Genomic DNA, 22,016 nt, shown 5'->3' with positions numbered 1-22,016 from the left:
ATCTGCGAGGACAAGGGTACGACAGTACTGCCTCTAAGAGTGGGAAATTCAGTGGTGTCCAGAGACACATAACTGATAAATTCCCACTTGCACCCTATGTACACTGCAGTGCCCATTCCCTAAACGTGACAATTTCTGATGCTTTTAAAAAAGTTCCTGTGCAAAATTGCATGCGAGTAATTTCTAGCATTGAAAACTTTCTCAATACACCCAAATGAAAGCAATTTTTGGTTCTTTCGGTGGAGAATAAAACATCTGAATCGAAAAAAAAGTTTGAAAGGTCTCTGCCCCACCCGGTGGGTTGAGAGGTATGACTCAGTCATTGTCTTTCTAGAATTAATCCATACAGTTGCAGATGCCCTTGAGACCATATCAGGTTGGCAAGACAGAGATTCTGCCATGCAAGCCAATCAATTGTTGTGTTCTATAACACAGCCAGAATTCATCATCACTCTACTTACCTTTGCTAAATTGTTTTCCTTTAGTTTACCTCTATGCAGCTTACTGCAGCAACAGAACATTGATTTAGGTGCTGCAATGCATCATGCAGAAATAGTGAAAGATTTAATCCATTCACTCAGAAATAATAGTGAATGAATTTAACAACATTTTCTGTGAGGCTTAAACTCTGTGTAGTGAGCTTCAAATTGACATCATAATGCTAAGGCAGGCTAAAAGACAGATGTACCGTGCTAACCCACAAAGCACTAGCCCTGATGAGTACTTTCGTATTGTTGTACTTGTACCATTTGTTGATCACTTTCTCTCACAAATATGTGACTGTCTGTCCAGTCACAAAACTCTCCTTACAAACTTCATGTGTCTACTACCATTAGGATCTACCACAGAACAGTCAGAACCTACAACACAACAATGTGACCAAATTAAAGAGTTGGTCAATACATACAAGGCTGACATTGACAGCACTTCACTAGCTGCAGTAGGTGAACTTAGGGTTTGGTACAAATCACTTGCAAACATCAGACCAAAAAATGTCATAGATGCATATGTTACACACTCCCAGGTCTCAAAAGCAAAGTTTGAGAAGAGAAAAATAGGTCTTTTTTATTTACTTTAGGTGTAAGCAGTTAGAAAATAACACTTTCTGCCCAGGAACAAGGAAAAATAAAAATTTTGTTACATAGTGCCATAGATATCTATTAATCCAATATAACAACTCAAACACTGCCTTACACTGGATATAAAACAATGGGCCTTTTCCAAAGATAATTATAATTTATACCATGTATACTTGGTTAATATACCAGCTGACACAGCAGAGCTTATCTTGCACTATGTGCCAAAAACATAAATAAACTAAATAGTTAACTCAACTGTACAAGTAGAAGAGATGTAAAAATGTTTTTTAGCTTCCTTGACAATGAATTTCTACTGATAAAGAATTATTCTGTTCTGAGCTCTATCTGGATTATATGATTATTTACACAGCTTCACACATCTTATTTTTAATATTCTTAATTAAACGAATATCAGGGATTTTTCAATTTAAAACTTAAACTCCAAGTGGTTAAATGTATCACCCAGCTTGATACATATAAATATAGTTATTTATAAATATAAAACAACCATCAGTTAATGTTGAAGTTACACCAAAACAACATTTTTCAAATTATGTTGCCATAAAGAAATAATTTACTAAATAATTTTATATGAAACTGCTCTCCATAAGAAACAATTTCTGGTAACTCAACACCTGTATTTATCTTTCTATTCAATTGTTATTTTTATTTATCTATCTATTCATCCATTCATCACATAACCAGCTGAAACTACAAAAAAAATAATTTACATATGAACAAGTCAGAAAAATATGTAAGACATAAGTAACTCAAGATTTATTTTCTTAAGTTTCTTAACCATAAAAAATTTAATAAATAATTTGAAGCTATGGTTTCCTTCCTCTCTTAAAAGAATAGGCATAAGCCTAAGGATAATGTTAACTATAAGCAATGAAGTGAGGTACTAAAACAGTTTGTTCATTGCTCAATAGGTTCAGTAGACTTGTGCCTACTTTTAACTTTAAAAAACCATCAATCTCATTTGTTAGAGAAACTGAACTTACTGTGACAGTACACTACAGACACATTTATATGAATGTTAAGAATTCATAGCTGATTGCAGCAAAATATTACCATGGAAGGTATATGTACTCACATCAATATAATTTCCATTAATATAATCTGGAGACTTCTTTTGTCCTGGAAGTGGTTTCAGTACCACTCTGGTATGATCATATGCCATGATGTTCACATATCTATTCTTGTTTTTGTTCTCATTTAACTGAGAGAATTCTGACGAAAAGTTGATGTCAGTTGCCTGTTGGATCATCTAAGTAAATCAGTGAGTTGTTGATGATAAATTAAAAATATTCTTAATATAAATGTCAGTTTTTAAGCATAATAAATAACAAACCTTAAAGTTGTGTGTTATTTTATATCATTCTTTTAGTTTTAATTTTGATATTAGTGCATTACACCTCTATAACATGTTACACACACATGTTTAAAATATTCTTGGTATAACATGTGAGAGACAAGGTGTGACTTAAAGTTGTTTGGAAAGCATGATTTGATGAAACGATGTAACCCAAATACTTGATATTTTTAACACAAAATATAATTTACAAAATTAACAATAGTGACAATCTATAAAGTTTCAGTCTAAAACTTCTTAAAAGTAAATTTGTTATGAGTGTATTTTTCAAGTTAATTAGACCTTCTAAAGTAAAGTAATAAACAAGTTTCAAAATCAATTTCTCTATATTTTAAACATCTAAACTACTTGGTCTTCTGAAAATAAACTTGAGCCATATTAACTGATTATATTTTAACACATATCTTTACATGTAAAACAACAATTACAGCAACACAAGATTGTATAATAACATGTAAAAGAAAAACAAATGTAACTCGCTTCTTCACAGTTATGTGTTCTCTTCTATATAAAGCCAGTCAACTTTCTAATGTAGCATCTGATTATTGTTAATTACTGCCAAGACAAGTAGTTCATTAGTAGGAATACACAATACTAAATAAAGCCAATAACTTGTGTTCAATTTCAAATATTTCTACCAGTACAATGGAACTTATGAAGTTCAATTTCTTATGCTTGCTTTATTCTTTGTTTAACTGTATGAATGTCTGATTTTCTGTTACAAGAGAGAAAGTGAGTGTGAATGAGTTGAGCTTCTGTAATTCTTGAAGAGAAATTGTAACCAAATGGTGTGCACGTGTCTCGCTTAAACAGAATAAACAAATCTTATTTGTAACCAAATGGTGTGCATGTGTCTCGCTTAAACAGAATAAATAAATCTTATTTGTAACCAAATGATGTGCACATGTTTGGCTTAAACAGAATAAACAAATCTTATTTGTAACAAATGTGGGAATCTCGCTTAAACAGAATAAACAAATCTTATTTGTAACCAAATGGTTTAAATACAAAATTATTAAACAGAATAAACAAATCTTATTTGTAACCAAATGGTGTGGACGTGTCTCACTTTTCGTAACACTCCTACGAAAAGACGTTTCTGGTCAAATCTGATTTCTCCAAATGGTGTTCCCGTGGCTGTGGTTTCGCTAGATAGTAGATAGGGACAGTGGGAATCTTATTAATCCATTCATTAATGGATTTAAATGTCAATTTCATTTAAATACAAAATTATTAGCCTAATATTAATAACCTTTCAAATTGCTCTGGGGCATGTCTGTCTTAAACAGAATAAACAAATCTTATTTGTAACCAAATGGTGTGCACATGTCTGGCTTAAACAGAATAAACAAATCTTATTTGTAACCAACTGGTGTGCACGTGTCTCGCTTAAACAGAATAAACAAATCTTATTTGTAACCAAATGGTGTGCACATGTCTGGCTTAAACAGAATAAACAAATCTTATTTGTAACCAAATGGTGTGCACATGTCTGTCTTAAACAGAATAAACAAATCTTATTTGTAACCAAATGGTGTGCACATGTCTGTCTTAAACAGAATAAACAAATCTTATTTGTAACCAAATGGTGTGCACATGTCTGGCTTAAACAGAATAAACAAATCTTATATAATGGTTAAAGTAAGAAAGAAACAAAAATAAGTGGCAATCTTTTCAATATCATTGCAACTCTTAGAGACACAGATGTCTTTTCTTAAATAATCCAAAATGGTATCATAATAGTTTTACATCAGACAGCTAACAGTTAATACTATATTATTAATAATACAGCATACACATTAGAGTATAACATGCTGCACTATTGAAACATATTCCAGACATAAACATCATTCTTTTATCAAATATTTATAATGGGGAATAAAACTAAAAAAGTTGTAAAACATTTGTTATCTAACAATTTCCTAAAGAGTCATAGAAACAAAATCTACGTGCCAACACAATGTATGCTCACCAACATTGTTATCTGGTATAACAGCAAAAGAACACTTTATTTTCTAAATAATTTAACAACATAAAAAAAGGAAGAAACAATACTTTAAATAACTTAATAAAGATACAAGTTTAATTTTTCATCTATTTTAAAACCAATACAGACTCAAAACTATGGTTTGGTACTTATTTTCAAATAATTTTTTTGTGTTTGCTGAATTTTGTGCAAAGCTATATGATGTCCACCTGTTCTAACTATTCCAAATATTGTAGTGATAGTTAATAGGGAAGGCAGCTAATCAGCCCACACTTGTTAGACTGAATAGTGGGATTTGAACATTACTCTTATAGCATATCCATAACCTCAGAGGACAGAAGTGTTTTTTGTTTTTTTTGTTTTAGTGACATGGCATAAACCATGGAACTTCGGATCCAAAGTCTGGCATGCTAATGTAACCACTAGGCAGCATCTACCTACTTTCACATGAAAACTCAATTTTCTTGTAATGTTTATAAACTAAGCACAAGTACAACTGATGGTAAATTAGAAACAGTGTGATGTAACAAACACCTATATTGTATATAACTGAGTATCCTTGACTACCAAAACTGAGCTTTAAGCTGGACAAGAACATGAAACCTTGTAACTTTATTTTCTTACAAAATACAGGAAATACGCATTAGACAAAGCATGAACTACAAATTCTTGTGTTGTTTTTTTTGTCAAGCACTTGACTTTAAAATATTTACATCTTTACTTTTATAACACAATGAAAAACTTACTTCATATTCTCTAGAAAACCCAATGTCTCCATCAGCATGTAATTCAGCTACATGTTTGGCAAATTTGTAAACTGGTATTGATGGATAATCTAAATCATCTGAACATAAAATAGGTTATTTATTACTCTTTGCTGACAACATGTACACATTTTATTTATCATCACATATAAGCAGAAATTGTAAAACTATACAAAAAAATCCTTTTCTTCTTTTCTAATTGTTCTCATACATTATAAAATTGAGCACACAAAAAAGAAATCATACTTTTAACTGAAATGTTTTCCAACCAAGTGAACTATCAAAATTTAAAATGAATTAACTATGAGACTTATTTCTGTTGATTTGTGAGAACAATCACGAACTAAAAGTCCAAACAATTAGAACACTAGTTCAGACATATAGAACATGAATTTTAAACGTTATCAGTTACAGTTCTTACTTATTTATAGAAGATGTAGTAATTCTAGTTCAGTTACAAAGTACACTTGCACATATATTTTTTTCTAAAACTTACTTCCGCATTTTGTCTAAAATATTTAATCTTTCACTGTAATTTATAACAGTTCATTTTTTTTAGTTTCACGATATGAAAAATAATATAACTAAATTTGATAATTATATATAACCAAAATAGAATAATTGCTAGAATTTAACAATAATAAACTGCAGTAAAAATAAGTAACAACCAAGCTACAAAAAACTTCTTGACCACTCTGCCCTAGGTCATCAGTCGGGTACTCTTGCTGCCAGTAGTGTTTTCAGCCCCTAATCCAAGAACATTTGATGAAATTGGACCTGCATCATGATACCACCAAACACTGAAGTAGAACTGTCATATGTAAAGATTAACTCCCTTGATGTCACTGTTAGAGTCATCATACATAAGTTTATGTTTAAGAAGAAAATTATTCCGTTATGCTTTTCAAAGCATTATTGAATGTCTCATAATGCTCATCAGTCTAAATGACATCAATTTTACTGACCAATTAGAAACTTTCACAAAATAAGTCATGCAGTAATTGACTGAAATAATAAAGAGATGGTGTCAGTGTAAATATGTCTCATTTTGCATACATTTATGAATTGAGTAAAATAATACACAAAATGTCCAGTGATGAGGATATGAGTGGCAGTGGTAGTCAGTACGTACCGGATGAAAGTGATACGGAGTTTGATAGCAGTGATGATTATTGAGGTTGCAGTGACAATTTTCAATTTCAAGACTTGCCTCAACTGAATGATATGGCTAGAGGATGGAAACGTGTTCCTACTGTGTTTGGTGATGCTAGGCCTCAACTGGAGCTGCCATAAGTGCATAATTTTAGTTGGATCAACTTCACAACTGGCTTTTCAGCTGACATGAGTGTTTTAGAGTGTGTGAAAAAGTTTATTATGAGTAAAGTTATAAACCATATTGGTTTTGTATAAATGATAAAGGAAACACTTTTTTTTTATGCTAATCCACAGGCTAATGGAATTGTAAATAGTGTATGATGTAATGTAAAAATAATATATTTACTTTTCTTGCTTTTTGTTTTGATACTGGAATATGTCAATATAGCAATATGAACCAGTATTGGGATAGAATACCTTATGAACAAGGCATTCATTTTTTCTGTGCTACTATAATGAGTAAAGACAGGTGCATGTGAATTATGACATTTTTATGCTTATCAAAGTAATTGATGTGGTGTGATGCTTGGATGCTGTTTGGTTGGTTGATTTAGTGTTTTATGTTTTATGGCACATAGCAGCAAGGCTATCTGCGCCAAATGTCTGGTAAAAAGGTAAAAATGAAGTAAATGTGGTAAAATTCATAAAAGGAAATGAAGGTAAAACAAAACAACATTGAAAAACAGAAAAAGCATAAAACTAATGTTGACACCTAGTTTACAATGTTAAGAGAGAGGAAAACAGAGTAAGAGAAGTTGTAAAGTACTTTCTGTAGCATAATGGTAATGATCATAACCCACCAGGAAGACTAACAGGTAAGTACAAGAACCACCATCAGTTACCTGAAGTTAGCCTTTTCAGCCCTGGTTCTGGGTTATGTGTCATAGAGCCATTATCAAAAGGTAGAGTAATAAAAGTTTGAAAAGACATGTAGCAAAAGTGCAATAATAATTTGCCAAATGTCCTGTAAAAAGGTAAAAGTAAAGTAAATGTAGTAAAATTCATAAAAGGAAATGAAGGTAAAAACAAAACAGCAATTAAAAAACATAAATGGCATAAAACCAATGTTAACATCCAGTCTACAATGTTAAGAGAGAAACTACAGTAATAGAAGTTGTAAAGGACTTTCTGTAGCATAATGGTAATTATCACAACCTGCCAGGAAGACTAACAGGTAAGTATAAGAACCACCGTCAGTCACCTGAAGTTGGCCTTTCCCGTCTTGGTTCCGGATTGTGTGTCATTATGGCCAGTATCAAAAAGTAAAGTAATAAAAGTGTTAAAAGATATGCAGCAAAATTATAATAATAACTCGCCAGGATGACTAACGGGTAGTTCAAACAGCAGCATTAGTCACCTGAAGTTGGCCTTTCCAGTCCTGGTGTCAAGTTATTTAATGTCATGGCCATTTTCCAATTTCAAATCGAACTAGAGAGATTGAGACCCTTAAACGGGAACCACAATTAAAAAGGTGTAATAAATAAATATCAAACACTTAAATGACATTAACAAGATTAATGGCCATTAAAAAACTAAAAAACTTTATCAAGGTGGACAGTGTCACCATCACCAATAACACTGTCTAATGTTATGGAAAAACCTTGGGACAGAACATGTTTAAAATAGTGCCGTCGTTGAGAATCGTAACAGTGGCAAGAAAGTAAAATGTGGCTCAAAGTGATTTGAGTGTTACACAAACTACACACTGGTGCATCAGTTCCAAATAAAAGAAAACGATGAGTTAAAAAAAACTGACCAATGCGTAGTCTAGTTAGAACAATTTCCTCCTTCTGAACCTTACGGAAGCTAGCCAAAGCCCAATATAGGGTTTTATTTGAAAAAGCTGGTTGTCACGTTGCTCACTTCAAGTTGACTGCCAGCTGACACAGAGCCGAGCCTTAAATACAGAACCATAGTCCATGTATGGAATAGGCACAGTGGTGATAGTGCCAGGGCAGATAAATTTAGCTGCCGTGTCTTCAAGCTTATTCCCACGAATACCAATGTGGCCTGGTTTCCAGAAAAACTGGATAGAAGTAGATGTTAATGAGAAATGGACCAATTGATTTTGAATATCAGCGAGAACAGGATGTGAGCCAACGTGAAGCAATTCCAGGGCCAGTAGAGAACTAAGCAAGTCAGTATAAATAGTGCAGTTGGAGTACTACTTAGCTTCAATATGATCCAGGGCAAGAGAAATGGGGTACAGTTCAGCAGTGAACACAGAAGCTGTAGAGGAGATTCTGCACGCAACCACCGAACTGCAACAAACCATTGCAGAGCCCACAGAGTTACCTGATTTGGAACCATCCGTATAAATTGGAATGGAAAGATTGTTCGTAAGATGTTCAGTAAAGAAAAGATGGTACTTCCAATTGGGAGTATCTGCCTTTCTCAGATGACTTGAAGAAAGGTCACATTTGGGGACTGTAATAAGCTATGGTGGGATGGGCTGACCAGTGGAATCTGCAATGTTATCCAAGGACAGACCCAATTCATCCAATTGCACCTGGACACAAAGGCCAAAAGGAGCAATAGCAGATACTCTGTTCTGAAAAAGTATGGCCCACAGAGGAAGGAAAACACAACCCCAGGTGGGATGCTTTGGTAAGGAACGAAGTTTCGAAGAATACAGTAAAGACAGTTGCAAACAGCGAAGGTGCAGAGAAGGTTCATAAGATTCTAAGTATAAGCTCTGAACTGGGGAGATGTGGAAAGCTCCAGTGCAGAGTCGAAGTCCTTGATGATGAATGGGGTCCAGCATCTTTAAGGCCGAGGGTCTGGCAGAGCCATGGACCATTGATCCATAGTCAAGTTTCGATCGAATAAGAGCACAATATATCTGTAACATAGAACATCGATCCGCTCCCTAACTGGTGGTAGAGAGGACACAAAGGATGTTCAGTGCTCTTGTGCATTTGACCCGTAGCTGCTTTAAGTGTGGTATAAAGGTCAGCTTACAGTCAAAGATAAGCCCCAAGAACTTGGTCTCAGGGACCACTGGCAGGGAAACTTCACCAATACGGAGTTCAGGATCAGGGTGAATACCCAGTTGGCAGCCAAAGTGCATGCAAATGGTTTTAGAGAAAAAGAAATTAAAGCCGTTCCCCGTAGTCCACTTCAGTACACAACTGAGGGCAGTTTGTAGTTGCCACACAATATATCTCATGTTTGATGACTGACACGAGATGTGAAAGTCGACAACTTAAAGCCCGTTTGCAACAGTGAGAGGGAGTTGTTCAGTGATGGCATTAATTTGTATACAAAAAATTGTGAAACTCAAAACACAGCCCTGAGTGACCCCAAGTTCCTGTAGAAAAGAACGGGAAAGTGTCAAATCCACACAAACTTGGAATCTCTTGTCTATTTTTAATAAACATGGGTAAATGGCCATGTAACCCATATATATGGAGGTCTCACAAAATGCCTACCTCTCTGTTGTGTCATAAGCCTTCTCAATGTCAAAGAATATTGATACAAGATGTTGTCGTTTGAGAAAGGCTTCTCTGATTGATGTTTCAAGTCGAATTAGGTGGTCTGTGGTGGAGTGCTGTCATCGGTACCCACACTAGGTTGGCAAGAGGAGGTTGTTTGATTTGAGGAACCAAACAAGATGAGCATTAACCATCCTCTCTAAGGTCTTACAGAGACAGCTCGTTAAAGCAATTGGACAGTAGTTTGAAGGAATCTTGGGATCTTTCCCAGGCTTAGAGAAAGGTAAGATAATAGCCTGGTGCCAGGCATCAGGAAAAACATTCTCCTGCCAGATCCGGTTAAAAACAATTAGAAGAATATCAAGAGAAGCAGGAGAGAGATGGCACAGCATGTCATAGTGTACATCATCAGGTCCAACAAATGTACTGCCAGACCGATGAAGGGCCATTTTCAGTTCCACCAGTGTAAAGGGACGATTATAGTCAAAGAGACAGTCAGTTTGAAAGAAAAGAGGTGGACGCTCTGGCTGAGTCTTGATGACCAAGAAGGTTGAGGAACAAGCAGAAGTGCTAGATACCTGGCAAAAACTTTCACCTAGAGTATCGGCGATGCTCCGGACATCAGGTACCTTTTGGCCATCAGAGAGTAAGATCGAGAGGGGAACAGAATTGTAGTGCCCACTGACCCTTTGAACCCTATCTTATATGACCTTGGAACTGGTGGTAGAAGCTATGCTAGTTGTGAACTTAATCCAAGATTCCTTCTGGCTTTGACGTCTTACCCACCTAGCATGTGCACAGGCCCATTGGAAAGCAATGCAGTTTGAAAGTGTGGGATATCTACGGAAAGTATCCCAGGCCCATTTTTGAGCATTTCCATGCCATGTGGCAGGCAGGATTCCACCACGGATGAGGACATCATGGAAAACGCGTCAAGGTTTTAGAAATACACTGAGCAGCTGCTTGTATAATACAGTCAGTTACTGCTGCCACACAGTCGTCTATTGAAGGCTGACTGACCATGGCAGGATCAAGTTCTGCGAGAGCAGTGAAAGTGGACCAGTCTGCCTGATTCCACCAGGGCACGTGGCTAGAGTGGCACAGACCATGGCCAGTCTCTCTCAAAAGTATAGGAAAATGATCATTGCCTGATGGATTATTGTCAACCCTCTATGAAAAATGGGAGAATAATGAAGAGGAGCAAACTGAGAGATCAATAGCAGTAAAGGACTGACTAGGTACATTAAAATAAGTGGAAGAACAAGTATTGAAAAGAGAAAGGTTGTGATCAGAGAGCATACGCTCTACAGAGCGACCCCTCCTATCAATAACAGCACTTCCCAAGAGGGGATGATGTCCATTAAAGTCCCCCAGGATTATAAAGGGAGACGGCAACTGTTCAACGAGAGCATCAAGGTCTGATTGATCATATGTCTCTCCAGGTGACAGGTAGAGAGAACAAACAGTGATGATACGACCCAAGGAAACACGTATGGCTATGGCCTCCAAGGGTGTGTTGAATGACAAAGACAGGGTGGGCACATGCTGATCAACCAACAGTGCCACCCCTCCATGTACTCATCCATCACATAGCCTGTCATTTCTGTACAGAGGAAACTGCCAAAAGGTGACTGTATCGGCAGGTTTCAGAAATGTTTCTTGTAAGGAAAGACATACAGGATGGTAGGAAGCAATCAATGTTTTGATGTCATCCAGATTAGAACGTAAACCTCGACAGTTCCATTGTATCAAGGTGGCCATTTTTAATGATGGGTAGGCGAAGTGGCTGGAGAACCCTTCTGTTTACAACCATGTCTTTTTTCCTTACTGTTCTTATTCAGAGGAGGTCTATTGGCCTCCATGAATCCTGCCCTGGGTCGATTGGGCAGGTCTTTGTAGTCGGAAGGGATTCCAATGACTGAGGACATAAACAAATGATTGTTTTGCATCTTGGAGTGGGAGAATAATATGTATCTGAAGAAATGCCTGTATTTTAAACCAAAGGATGTGAATTTTGGGGTTTGTTGGAATGTATGGGAGGAACAGAAATGGGTGTAGAAGTTGATTCATCAACCTTTTTAACCACGGAGGTCAAAAGGCTTTTCATTTGTTTTGAAAATGATTCTCTTGGAGGCACAGAGAGATCTGTCTGCACTCCCACTGTAGTTGTGGAACGAAGTGCAGCACCATATGCCCAAGATGAAGTGGCGAACAGCAATTTCCGAGCCTCAGGATAACTAATGTTATGAGTCGTTTTCAAACACTGCACCTCTTTTTTCCTCCAACCATTTAGGACAAGAACGAAAGTAGGAAGGGTGAGAACCATTGCAGTTGACACAATGTGGGTCCGTGTCACACTCATAGGCATCATGGTCCTTGCCACCACAACAAGCACATGTCAGGGAACCACGACATGACGTCTTTGAGTGACCGAACCTCTGACATTGGAAACATCTGAGAGGGTTTGGAATGTACGGCCGTAACCTGCAATTTAGATAACCTGCCTTGATGGTGGCAGGTGCACGTGGTGATGTAAATGTCAAAACGAGGATATTTGTCGGCAGTGTAACTCCATCTTTGTGAGTGGAGATGCGCCTCACTGCAGAAACTCCTCGAGTGGAGAAACCAGCGAGAAACTCGGTCTCGGGAACGTTCTTCAAATCCCTCTCAACAATAACTCCTTGTGATGAATTCAAGGTAGCATGAGGTGTAACCTCAATAGGTACATCCCCAATTGCCTTTGAATTCAAGAGGAGTTCACTGAGGATGTTTCAACCAATATGTCTCCAGATCGAAGCTTCTTTACTGACTTTGGAGAGCCAGCAAATCCCTCTAGTCCCTTCTGAATAAAAACTGGGGACATATGCCCTAAAGGTTTTCTGAAAGAGAATGCAATATAAGAAAATGAGGTACGTGTGTTACAGATGTTGAAGATTGCTGCTCAGAGTCTTCAAGACATGGTCGTTTACCTATTGACTGTTTTTTCACTATTTTATTTAAATTTTTCCTAGGAGGATCCATAGGAAAAAAAGAAAATTTCAGTACCCACTGACCCCACCCACCATGGAGCCCTACGAGGGGACACACTACAATGTCATGCAAGAACATTGCAGTAATGCCAGGGTTTCGTGAGCACTATACCCAAACACCAGCATCAGACACAATGTCCACAACACCCATTGAGAACTTCCAACACTGGTACTTGGTTGACTCTAGCCCAAGTGGACCAGCTAATTGACCCTAGGGAATTCAAGGCCAAAGTGGTGTGTTAGGGTTGGACCCCTCAACCACCAGGATCCTCTCCTCCCCTTTACGGGTTGCCACGCAGGGCAAACATGTGGGTGGATGTTTAGATCCCAGAGGAGGTAACCAGAAAGAACAGAACCTTTCCTGTGAGGTCCCCTCACCATGTACAGGAATCCACACCGAGGGGTGCTTGGATGCTATTTGTGAGATTTTGAGAAAAATTTCAGTGAAAAGTTTGGATGCAGGAAAACATCATTTGATGTAGAGAGTGTTGTCCAAAACAGAAGAAGACAAGAAAGTGTTGCAATGGATGTCCTGAAAAACCAGACCTATGTAGAAAACTTTAAAATACTGCATAATAGAAATTTTCTAATTATGTAAATTCACTTCAATAAATTCATATATTTTTAAAAGAGGACATATTACACAAGTAATATGTTTATAAACATGCTTGTAAAGACAAAACACACAAAAACTAATGATTCTATTGGTAGGTAAGTAAAACTCATTTTGTGCTATGTACAGCAATTTTTGCAGTTCACATGGAAAGGGTTTATGCACCATGCCTATCACATATGGCCAATGTAGTTATTACTATTTAAGCAATTTAATGGTCGATATTAATCTAGCTAATTTACTATAAGAACTATAATGTAATGTCTCAATACATACACATTATTTATTGTTGCAAGGTAAGATTTTTGTAAAGCTTTAGTTCTTACCAAAGGTATCAGATAACTGAGGGGAGGCTCTGTTGCCTGGAGTGTCATCAAGGTAATAATATGCAACCTGGAAATATTTTCTGTTTAAAAACAAAACAAAAACTAATTATCAGTATGATAAAGGAATTATTTGTAAATATATGCAACAAAGACAACCTCTAAATATGATATCACAACATTTTATTTTACAATTACTATAATTTATTACATGTTTTGCCAACTTCTTTTATACTGAACTAAAAAAATAAAGTGGTTAAACAGAACAAGAAACATGTAAACCTTTGAGGTGGTCTATCTAAATCTACTGACATTCATCCATCAACTGATCCATAAAATTATTTTCATCAAACAATCATGTAATAAGATCTACATTTATTAGAAGACCCTGGTTAGATGGCTATCTACTTCCTAATCTACTAATTCATCACCCATGCTATTATATAATAGCTAAAAACCATGTAATAATTTTTTTATGGCTATTTATCTCCCTGTGTTTTACTTAACTACTAACTTAGAATCATATAATCAGATTTATCTTTCTTCGCTAGTTACATAGCTTTCTACTCCTCACTCTATTAACTTACCACTCCTCTTACATCTACTGATTGAAAATCATGTAACCCAACTGTATATAAAACTGGTCTTACTATCCAAAAAAAGAGAGAAAAAGCCCACTCAAAAGTTTGTAGTGTGTTTCATTATTTCAGCACATTATTTATCTCACACCCAGACTAATGCACAAGAAACTTTTGGGTTTTCTGGGTAAAGTCTAATTTACATAGCTAGTCCAGAAAGTTCTAGCTCTAGTGAACTTAATGAGGGTATTGTTATTTTGCTCACACAATATCCTTTTAAACTGTACTTACCTCCAGAGTGTGATAGACACAATAGCCAAAAGAAATGCAAATGAAGCACAGATAACTCCAGCTATTAAACCAGCACTGACATTTGACTGCACAAATGGAGAATTTGTAAATGCTAAAAAAAATAAGAAAAATATTTTATTTTTAGCATTTTTAAACATTATGAGATGTGTAAACTGAATTATCTACAGTTTAATGTTTTTTTGTAACTTAGTCAACAAAGTATAATTTCCACTTAAAAATAGCTTAGGAAGAAATATGCTCCTTAAATATGAGTTTTAAATTTAGAAGAACTCTAAGTAAACAAAAAAAGATACAATAATAGTTTGAATTGTTTATCTTTATAAATCATTCATATTTACAAGGAAAATACTAAAACAAGCACAGAGAATGGAGAAAATTGTAAGTAATTGAGAAATTATTCCTTAACAACTTTCAACCATAAACAATTTCATAAATAATATATAATTGAATTTTCTATCTACTCTCAAAGGAACAAGCATAAGACTGAAAAAAATGCTCATTTCAGACATTATGTGAAATTCTCTTAATATGCTTACATAATTGTAGCTTTCTTTTCAGGTCATGAACAGTGCTATAGCTTATTGCCAGTGGTAACAGTTACTTACCACCTAAAGATAAAAACAATTATATAACATCATCTGTATATTTAAGTCCAAACTTTATAGGTTAAAAAAACCTTACATGTTCTCAATTATTTCAAATCTTGTAGCCTTGAAAAAAAAAAAAAAAGGGAAACAAGAAGATATTTTATAACTCCACAAAGCCCATTTAATATGAATCATAGAAGAAAAAATAAGCTGTAGATAGACTTACTTACTTTGACACTTGCTGAGGAGAAGCACCTTTCGAGAGTCAGAAAAATGACCCTTATACAGTTTGTTTGGCTCAATAATACTTCGGGTTGCTCCACAAACCTTTATTTCATACACAGTGTTGGCTGTTAAATTAGGAATGACCAACTGAAATATGGAACAACTATGTATGTTAATGTACTACACTTGGCACTTATATTAAGAAACAAACACTTTAAAAGAGCTTGTGCATATATATATAAAAAGCAAGCCCAGACAAAACAAAAAACAATTTAAATTAAAAATACTGCATGCATGTATATTCTTCAGATATTTTTGTAATAAGATAACCACTCAACTCATAATCTGAGGGTTGTGGGTTCGAATCCCCGGTGCACCAAACATGCTTGCCCTTTCAGCCGTGGGAGCGTTATAATATGATCATCAATCCCATTATTCATTGGTAGCCCAAGAGTTAGCAGTGGGTGGTGATGACTAGCTGCCTTCCCTTTAGCCTTACACTGCAAAATTAGGGATGACTAGTGCATATAGCCCTTGTGTAGCTTTGCAAAAAATTGAAAACAAACAAATAATAAGATAAATAAGCACATCATCTTAAGTATTAATAATAATAACAAAGCTGTGTAGATGAGACCTCAATCACTATCATGGTTAATAGTCTAATTATTAACTAGTTTATTTAACTAGATGCCTATTATTAAGTAGTTTTATCAAAACTTTTGACTGCAAATCTGCTGTCATCTTCAAGAAAGTCTTAATAAAGGTTATTTCTGCTCAGGCTGTGGGTTGTCTTTTAAAAAAGCTGGTGTATTAACCACATACCTTGATCTTCCACATTTAAATCATGAATCAATTATCACTTAGTATTTGAAAGTTTTTCATGATGGGTATTTATATATGTCCTGTGATTTCTCTATTAAGTCGATTAAGTGCAAGTATTATAAATTAGTTACTAATTAATGATTAAACTTAGGGGATCATACTGTTTGAACCTTTCCAACATAATTAAAAAAGTATATTTAGTTATAAGAAACAAACAGAATTTTTGGAATAAAAGAAAATACTCTACTGATTGATCAATCCTGTCATGTGAAACTTCCAAGGCAATTTCATCAAACTTCCATGAATGTTCTGAGCGATAGTATACAAAATAATAATCTATCTGGTTATAATACTTTTGAGGACGTTCCCATTGCAGAAAGAGGCTATCCAGAGTTGGACAAGTAAGATTGGAAATGTATGGAGCACTTGGTCCTAAAACAAAAGTGATATTGTATGTAGCTTAAAATATGTTTTTCATACACTTAAGTAATTAACAAACTGAAGTTAAATACATGTTCATGAATTCATTAGTGTCATACATATCAACCATGCTCATTTTGTTATGATCATAATACATTATATTAAAGTAATTCTGTTGAGAAATCCAGAGGTTTTGTTTTTTTACTTTTATAGAAAAGAAGTTTATACGATCAAAATAATATAATTTATAGCATAACTAATATCTCTCAATTACCATTTAATTTAATACTTCATGTGATTTGCTTTAGAAAACAATAATATGTAATAAGATAGGTAAAAAAATGTATTTATATGCTTAAAATAACTTAGCCAAGTGGGAACATGTAGTTCAAAAAGATTTAATTACATACAGAATCCAATGACCTAATTCACTTTATTCATTACTGAAATCTTCAGAATGAGAATACTTCCATTTTAGATGTATTCTATAATCTCATATATTAATAAAATAAGCTTTTCAAACTAGTCTATTGAGTAGTGAGAAGATATAATTTTTGTTTTTTCAAATTTTTATTTTTAACATGTAGAAATAAAAATATGGGTAAAAATTACTGAGGATAACTTTTTTTCTTTTTCAGAAATAAATTTCAGAAAATATGAATAAAATCTTAAAATATTTTAATAAATTACATTATTATAAAAGAATCAGTTCCACCATTCCACCAATAAATGCTGGTCCTATCGAGGCTTAACCAGCAAAGAGATATGTAAATATTTTCATGTCTATGTATAAATATCCAACATCTGTGGAGTATACAATTAAATTTGTGTTTTGTCATATTTTAGAATTGATGTATTTGTATTTCAGGTTATTGCTTAATCATTCTAAGCAATGAACATACAGTTTATTGTATTTTAGTTAATACTAACGGCCATGTTATAGCTTCATGGTAATAGTATTGAAAAACATACTGAAAGAAATATTCTTATGTAAAGCACATTTCAGTGAAGTAAATTAGAAACAAAAAAAGTGATCAGATTATTTTGAATTATGAAGCATGAATTATGAATACTCTGGTTAATTTCTCAATTCATGTCTTCATTGTTTTTTTCTTTATGAATACTCATATACTCTTTTATGTCATTTGAGTGTTTGTATCCTCGTCAAGTTCACTTTATAAAACCATAAAACAAAACTTTTTTCACAAACAATACTGCCTTGGAAGACTCAAGATGTCTCAAAATTCCTTGTTTAAGTCTATTATATGAGAGCAATAATTGGATTAAAAAAATGACTTTCAGGTAGAAGTAACCAGGTAAAAAGCAGATATTGAAGTGAGGAAAGTTTCCACGATTTCACCACTCATTACTTTGAAACTTAATATTGTAACTAGGTGAATTTGTAACAAGAAGAAAGAGCAAATGTAATAAATTATTTAAATATAAGTACAAGTTAAGGAAGTTTTTCTTTTATATTTTTAATCTCTATTAATGGTTGGTTTCTTGGTAGTGTTGATGATTCTTTGTACTTTATACTTTTAAAATGTCAAATATTTAGGTTGCCTTGAGTAATACTGTACAAAACATTAAAATGTAGTTATGTGACTCCCAGTCCTAAACACACTTCTTAGATAAGCCACAAGGGTGGCACTAAATTAAAAAATAAGTGCAGCATTAAGAGACAATGTGTTTATTATGTAAGCTTAAAAACAGAACAAAACATTTCCATGGGCCATTCGTGTAGTAATTTTTGAAAACTCTTATTCATTTTATGAATCCAATATAACATCACATTTAATTCTAATTATCTGGAAATGTACATTAATTATATTTTACAAATAGACTACAAAGTGGTTGTTGTACTGAAAAGTGAAACAAAATAATGAGTACTATGTGATTATTATTATCAGCAACTGAAACAGTAACAATATTAATACAGTTTCAAACCTAGCTAAATGGCTCAAACTGTAATGACAACTGAACAACAAGTACCATTACTTCTGATTGAAGCATTATTTATTCACATTGTCATGAAACAAAAGAGTTACACAAACAGCTAGCTGGTCAACCTTATTAATTGTGACTTGGTTCATGTAACCACATCATTAAGTTTACAAGTTACTTGTATTGTTGTTCTAAATATTGAAGCTTCAGGTGATAAGCACATGTAAATAAAATGCTAAGAAGAGATTACTTTAATTATCTAACCATACTAAAGACTTTCACTTTACATACAGACTAACTGACATCAACAACATGAATTTACTTATTCATTAGTGGAAGATACATTTATAAATTAGAAATATTATTGTTACAAAAGAAACAATAAATTATAATTTTCACCTTGCACATCTGTATGTAGTTTTAACTTTTGACTAGGCTGGCCTTCAAACTTCCAAGTGAAAGACTTCAACCAGATGATGTATTCAGTGTAGGGTTCTGAAACATAGAGATAAAACATTGTTTTTAAAAATAATGATATTAGCACATAAAGCTATATTATAAAATCTAATTTATAGATATATACCAGGCTTACCAATACCTGCTTGTGTTCTCAATGTCATTGAACAAAATATGCTTATGTATGAAATTAACCATGAGAAAAATATAAAATATTTTCTAATCTTTCTTATACATTAATGTTTTGTCTACTTTTCCAAATGCTATTATTTACATCAAATAATATGAATTTCACCAAATTAGGATAACTTAGTCACGAACAGTTCTTTAAAACATCTGTTTAAACTTAGAACAAAGTTCCTTCTTTAAATAATTTATTATTTCCGTACTTATGTATGTATTGTACTCTAACATATCTTTCTAATAATAAATTTAAAATACTAGTTGTACTTAATGGTTTAGCCATATCTAAAGGAAAAATATTGAAAAATTTCCATCACAAAACTTCTTTCTTCATATGATTCAGTCATTTGACTTTTCTTTTGCAGTATGCTTTCAACAAAGAAAAACGAAACCTCCATTAAGGAGTATCTAAGTTTAAAAATATTCACAACTTTTCAGGCTTTTTAAAGCCCTTTGAAATGCTTTACGAGAGCCATTTCATGAAACAAAGTAAAAAAAAAATCCATTACTACAACACCAGAGATTTCAGATAGATATCTGTAAGTGGCAGAGATGTAATTCCTTGAAATATTCTGGATTGGCCATAAGATCACTGTCAACTAACTCAAGCAACTTGGTAGAAATGTTTATCTACGTCACGCATGAACTGATGAGAAATAAAAAATCAACAACAAAATATTCTTTACATAGTTGTAATAATTCGTTTTGTCGTTTATGAGGGCTAAAAGTTTCAACAACCACACAACAAAGTGAAATGTCTATTATGTTGAATGACATCAGAGGACATATACTTTTATTACTTCTATCACAAAGGCTTATCTATCTATACACGAATGTTTCAGTATCAAAATAAATTCCTAACTGTTACCTACTAAAAGTTTCTTTCCGAAATATATTTAGAAAGAAACTTCTGAATGCAGAATGCCTTATGCAATTGTTTTCTTCTAGACTTTTCTTGTTTATTTTTAATTTGTCTTCACTTTCTTTTAAAATAAAATGAAAATCACTCGACTGTCTCAAGAATTTATTTTAGGTTTTAAATATGTACATATATTAAATGACATAAAAAACAATATTTATTCTCTCCACTAAATTAAAATGTTCAATAGATTTATATAATTATTTATGTTTCATAAGTTATATATTTACTCTAACAAGACTTGAATTCTGAATGATTCTACGTTTATATTTAGTAAATTCATTTACGAAGTTACTTTTAAGAAGTCATCAATACACAGAGTTCACTTTTTATATATTTTCAAATATTACATGAAACTTCGCCATGCTAATTAGTGCAATACCAATGGTAATACCATATAACACAAACATGGATTTGTATACTATTCTTAACGATATACATAGCTCTATTTTCTCTTGCCTTTTTCTCTCGATCTCTGAAGGAACCCACATTTTTTCTTCACACAATAGATATATACAGCTGGTTAAATTTCACATCACACTATAATTCATAAAGCCATAATAAATTATTTTATTGTGTTTTTATCACTGTAACCAAGTATAACTTACGTAAATTTGTTAGTAAATAATCCATAACTGGCAACGGATTTAAGACTTTTTCTATTTCTGTCAAGTTTCGAGCAGGTTGTAAGTAGTATACGTAGTAACCTAGTATTATGCCATTGGGATGATTTGGTTCTTCCCAGTGAAGTCGTACTGTGTTGTTGGAAATCCAAGATAGGGAAAAATTGCGAGGTGGGCTTGGAACTACACAAAACCAAAAACAGCAGTTATTTTTTTTTTTCGACTATTAATACAGGTCATTTCAAGAAAATACATAAAAAAACGGAAAAATCCAGAGCCATTACGAACTTACAACACAAAAGTCCTCGGTAGGACAACGCTAAGTCTTCGGATTTACAATGTTAAAATTAAAGAGGTTCGATTCCCCTTAGTGGACACAGCAGATAGCCTGTGAAGATACAGGTTTATTTGTTTGTTGAATTTCACGCAAAGCTACACGACAGCTATCTGCGCTTGCCGTCCCTAATTTAGCAGTGTAAGACTAGAGAGAAGGCAACTAATCATCAACACCCACCGCCAACACTTGGGCTATTCTTTTCCCAACGAATAGTGGGATTGACCATAACATTATAACGCCCCCACGGTTGAAAAAGCGATCATGTTTGGTGCGACAGGGATTCGAACGAAGATATAGGTAACTTTAATTTGTGCTTGTCTAGGCTAAGCTTCCAAAAATATATAAAATTCCCCCCCCTCTTCAGTGGCGCAGCGGCATGTCTGCGAATTTACATTAGAAACCGGGTTTCGATACTTGTTGTGGGCAGACTACAGATAGCCCATTGTTTATCTTTTGGCTAAACTTCAAAATACTTCAAAATAAATGGAGATTAGTACAATATTTAAAACATTCATCCTTGTAGGTAGGAGCTCAAATCACTTTCTTGATTGTGCTGTATCTGATACGTCCCACTAACAATCAACCTACACAGTTAGAGGCTAACTACCCACATGAGTTAAAACTTCCACAAGTTTCTGAAATAAAAGAGTTTGCTTGGCAAAGTAAGCAACAGCTAAATTTTTAACTAGTTAAATATTATGATAGAGCTGCTGCACTGCACAACAAGGTAAAAATGCTAGGCGAAAAGGACACGACGATATGGAGAATTTTTCATGACTACATACAAGTGAAATTTTACGCTGAGAACATCAGACTACTAAATGAAGCTTGCGCTAAAAACATTACCAATT

The 22,016-nt window shown here is 34.0% G+C and overlaps 1 protein-coding gene across 2 annotated transcripts in view; it reads right to left on the bottom strand.

Moving 5' to 3' along the window:
• Nucleotides 1–22,016, bottom strand: part of LOC143228972 (putative receptor-type tyrosine-protein phosphatase mosPTP-1) — a 116,790-nt gene that overhangs the window by 23,322 nt on the left and 71,452 nt on the right. For both annotated transcript variants that reach the window (XM_076460513.1, XM_076460514.1), the window contains exons 6-13: nucleotides 20,814–21,011; nucleotides 19,047–19,142; nucleotides 16,531–16,715; nucleotides 15,467–15,608; nucleotides 14,629–14,740; nucleotides 13,763–13,842; nucleotides 5,188–5,285; nucleotides 2,176–2,349 (exon numbers count right to left, since the gene is read on the bottom strand). In XM_076460513.1, coding sequence (XP_076316628.1) covers nucleotides 2,176–2,349; nucleotides 5,188–5,285; nucleotides 13,763–13,842; nucleotides 14,629–14,740; nucleotides 15,467–15,608; nucleotides 16,531–16,715; nucleotides 19,047–19,142; nucleotides 20,814–21,011 — 1,085 coding nt within the window. The remainder of the gene's footprint in view (nucleotides 1–2,175; nucleotides 2,350–5,187; nucleotides 5,286–13,762; nucleotides 13,843–14,628; nucleotides 14,741–15,466; nucleotides 15,609–16,530; nucleotides 16,716–19,046; nucleotides 19,143–20,813; nucleotides 21,012–22,016) is intronic.

The sequence above is a fragment of the Tachypleus tridentatus genome, chromosome 10 (assembly GCF_004210375.1).
Source record: "Tachypleus tridentatus isolate NWPU-2018 chromosome 10, ASM421037v1, whole genome shotgun sequence".
In the NCBI taxonomy this organism is placed as follows: Eukaryota; Metazoa; Arthropoda; class Merostomata; order Xiphosura; family Limulidae; genus Tachypleus; species Tachypleus tridentatus.
The sequence above is the reverse complement of the archived record's forward strand: the minus strand, read 5'-3'. Positions and strand labels throughout refer to the sequence as shown.